Source organism: Nicotiana attenuata, chromosome 12 (genome assembly GCF_001879085.1).
Source record: "Nicotiana attenuata strain UT chromosome 12, NIATTr2, whole genome shotgun sequence".
Lineage (NCBI taxonomy): Eukaryota > Viridiplantae > Streptophyta > Magnoliopsida > Solanales > Solanaceae > Nicotiana > Nicotiana attenuata.
This window is the reverse complement of record NC_032000.1, coordinates 46,782,737-46,787,053: the sequence shown is the minus strand read 5'-3', so window position 1 is coordinate 46,787,053 and position 4,317 is coordinate 46,782,737. Positions and strand designations below refer to the sequence as shown.

The 4,317-nt window shown below is 32.9% G+C and overlaps 1 protein-coding gene across 2 annotated transcripts; it reads left to right on the top strand.

Annotated features, from left to right (window-relative positions):
• Positions 1,884-3,376, top strand: LOC109236265 (ribonuclease Y-like). Of its 2 annotated transcripts, none has more exons than XM_019402464.1 (2): positions 1,884-2,387; positions 3,042-3,376. In XM_019402464.1, the coding sequence occupies exons 1-2, from the start codon at positions 1,934-1,936 to the stop codon at positions 3,278-3,280; spliced, it is 693 nt and encodes a 230-aa protein (XP_019258009.1). In that variant the 5' UTR covers positions 1,884-1,933; the 3' UTR covers positions 3,281-3,376. The 2 variants fall into 2 exon arrangements, with proteins under 2 accessions (XP_019258009.1, XP_019258010.1); XM_019402465.1 differs by having other exon boundaries at positions 1,888-2,387; positions 3,054-3,376.

The window sequence follows — 4,317 nt, the reverse complement described above, 5'->3', positions numbered from 1 at the left end:
ATAATTTATTAATATTTGGCCTTTGCGACTGAAACCATGGTCATGTAAGAATTGTTGGGTGAGAACAAGTTGAAAAAAATTCAAGAAAAAGATGAAACCTAATTAAAAAAGGACATGAGAAGAAAACACAAAGCTGCCTGCGGTTAAAAAAGAAAACACAACCAACTCCATCAATCGGTTAAGTATATTTCTACGAAGACTCATTGTTTCTATGCCCAATTAATTTGTTTCAATGACTTAATACTAGGCAAACTCAAAATATATTACTCCCTATCATCAGTTTATTTCATTAGGTTGATAGATTGAGAATAAATTTTTCTTCTAAAATGGAGTGGAAATTGCATCAAATAATTGGGTGTGTCGAGTGTGAACTGCTAGAAGAAACGAGGGTGCTTCTTTTGTGCAAAGTCGAAACTGTCCCCATTATTAATGGAAAACAGTGGCATATAATACGGGTATTTTAGAGAACTCAAATATGTATACAATGCTAACCTACTATATATATATATATATATATATATATATATATATATTAAAATTTATTAAATTTATAACAAATAAAAGTATGTATATGTGAACTTAAAATTTTAAATATATAATGAGTTCAACACTAAAATCTTAAAAGTTAAACTCATAAAATTTAAGTTCTAGATCTGCTTCATTTATTCCATGCACCCTTATCAAAATTTTCAAAGTGTTGGCTTTACTTCTCTTTCATGCGCTGTCAATTCTCATGTCATAATTTTCAAAGTATTTGGCTTTACTTGTCTTTCATAAGCATCTTACACAATTACATTAATATATGAATTAGTGCTATCACTTCACTATTCTATGGTTGGAGCCTCTTTTTCAGGCATTTATGTCCCTTTCCACTCTCCTCTTTTATTGATCCAAGACACCATTTTTTGTATTTTGTTATTTTCTTACACCAATCAAAGTTCCATTCATGCAAGCAAAAAGTTGCAAGTTTTCTTTGAATTACAGAGTTGTTGTCACTGCAATATATATTTGGCTTTTGCATCAATCCTCTACTAATTTTTTTCTGGATTTAAATTATATGCACCGACAGTGTAAAAGTTCTTTTGGTATCAGTATATTTTAATGTGTTATAACTGAGTACTTATAGTGGCGGATACAATCCTTGGACCACGGGTTCATTCGATCCAGTATTTTCCAAGTAATGCATAAATATATACGGTGTAAATACTCACTAAAATTTCAACATTTATCTAATTGGAACCTATAATCTTAAAATCTCCGGAAATAGCCTCTTCACAAGGTAGGGGTAAGGTCTGCGTACATACTACCCTCTCCAAACCTCACTTGTGAGAATACACTGGGTATGTTGTTGTCGGTGATTAATCTTAAAATTTTAATAAATTCATACTAAGAACCTTAAAGGTCAAATCCATTAAATCTAAATCTTAGATTCGCACTTCGGTTACTTATTATGACCAACTACTTAGGAGTCGTTTGGTTCGGAAACAAGTTATGCTGGGATTAGTTATGCTGAGATTAGTTATCCTGGGATTAATTATGCTAGGATTTGTTATCCTGGTATTATTTCTTATTGATTGTTTGGTATATTGTATTAATCTTGAGATTGTAAATTTACTGCTTTATCCTGTGATAACTTATCCTGGGATTACTATTCCACCATCTGGCAGGCATTTATCCTGAGACAATTTTAATTCCTAGAATAACATATCCCAGGATTAGTAACCAAACAAGGGATAGGGCGATACTAAAGTCTTATCCTAAGACTATTCTTGCTTATTCATCATACCAAACGACTCGTTATTATTATCTTTTAAGTGACGTGATAGTATAATTTTTTTTTTAGTAAGGTGTTCGAGCCAACTCTATTATGAGAAGTTTCCTACGTAGATTCTTGCACTGATTTAGTCCTTTATTAGAACACACAAACCTGCATATGCAAACACTTGCTATATATACACATAGGGGCCAATTGTATAGTTTAACTAAAAGAATAGGAAGCCAAGGGAATTACCAAATGGGGAGTCTTCAAACTAAGGATAAAAGCAATCCAAATGCCAAAATTATTGAAGGGTTGAAGTATAAAGTAAGGCTTCTTCAAACTGAGGTGAGTGAAATTATGGGCATAAGGGAATATGAGCCTCAACCTTACCAACAAGAGATGATTATTTTTGCATTAAAAGAAGCAGAGTGGAAACAAGAAAAGAAGAAACTTAAAGAGGAAGTGAATAAATTGAAAAAGAAGTTGGAAGAAAAAGAAGAAGAGAAATTCAAAGGAGTGGAAAATCATGAAGAACAAGTTAGAAGAGATGAGACAATTGAGAAATGGAAACAGCTCTATTTTGCTATCAAAATTGAACTTGATGAACTTATACAGAGGACAAATCAAGGTATTTTTCATTTTCTTGTTATGCGTATCAATTATCATAATGTAATAATTGCTGTCATTTCACAATTATAGATCAGATTTTCATGGTCTTTTTTTGGTTTATGCCCTTCTCAGGTTATTTGCTATTGATTAAAAAAATAGTCCTTGAATACCCTTGAATAGCCTACTGGCAAAGGGTGTTCAAAATTTGAACACTCTTATTGAATATTCTGGCTTTGCCACTGATAGAGTATAAAGCCTTAAGGGACTTCATTCCCGAGGGCTTGAACTTAAAACTTTTGGTTAAGGAATGAGGGGCGGAGCTAGAAGCCGTATGCTGGTTCGATCGAACCTAATAACTTTTGTTCGAATAGTATATTTGTATTAAAAAAACCCATTAAATATGCATAAATATTGACTTAGAACCCAGTTACTGGCCACTTGAAGTCGTCGTTCTAAAATACATAACCCATATAGTTGAAATCCTGGCTCCGCCTATGTGACTCTTATCATCCAAACATATTTTTCGGTGATGCGATGGGTTTAACTAAAGTTATCCTCTAGAATTTATTCTATTATGTTATTAAAGGGCAGGGACGTAGTCAACGCGAACTGACGACTCAATATTATGTTATTTTATTTTTGTAATGCTACAATTTGATCTTGATGTGCTTAGTTTGTTTCATAGGAGAAAGACTCTACTGTAGAACAGAGGAAGTGGAGTTATTAGAGGAGCTACATGGGGAGTTGAAAGCAAAAGAAGAAGCAATTGCATATTTAAAAGAAAGAATTGCTTCAATGGAAAAACAAGAAGTGAAGAGGGAGAGAGAAGTTGATATTTTGAGGCAAAGTTTGAAAATTATGAGCTACAACAGGAAGGGAACAATCCTTACCAAAGGTCATAACAAAAGCTAGCATTTATTAGAAGCATGTCATAATGAGTTATTATGATATATTATGGTTAATTCTTTATTAAAAGAATGGCTAATTTTGCTCGGAACGAGTTAAGTATGGCTACCTAGTGATTTACAAGCATTCTTACTGCACACTTGAACTATGCCCCTCATTTTCTTCTTGTGATTTACTATCTCAAATTTCACAAGAGTTGTACTTCTCCCCGCTCAATAGACTAAACTAAAGACACTCTGTATTAATAGTGAACAATAAATGGTTTTATAAAAATGCATAGATAGCTATACATGGTACATCAATACTTATATTTGATAGAAACAATAAATTTTTGTCGATACGAAAATCTTAATATCTTAGGGGATTGTCACAATATTTTTTTTTTTTAGCAAACAGGAAATATTTATATTAAAAAACTACGTAGCGTTCAGTACATGATTTCCATACTTTGTGTCACTAAGGACACATTAATTGCCTAAGCTTGCTAGGACATTGCAAGCATCATAAGATAGAAACTTAACAAAAACATAGTGATCTACTAGTTCACTTTCCACAAAAGATTTTACATAAGAAGGTGGTTCAACAAAATGTCTTTTCCCCTTTGTTTGTGCAGCAGCCTTCCTTGCCGGTTGATGAGCTATATTATTCTCTTGCCTGAATACGTGCTAGAGGGTTACCTCCTTCTGCTGGTGCATTAATGATCACGCCCAACTATGCCTTATAAAAAGGACAAGCGGTCGTTGCAAATATAATCTGAGTATTTAGCCCAGAGTCGAATCCACAGGGAATTAACCTACCAATTACTCTTGTTAGACTCACTAAATTCTTCGTAATCAACTTCCCAAATATTTTGAATAACAATTGGTGATACTTTTACTAACTATAACAGAACGAAATTAAGTAAACTAAAACTAACTATGATTGAGTTGTAAACAATTAAGAGAAGGATCTAAGGTTGTGATTTCCCCTATTGATGGAATCCCTTCCTGTTATATTTCATATAGATTTGCATAATCGTCTCTATTGATCATGAGCACTCTTAC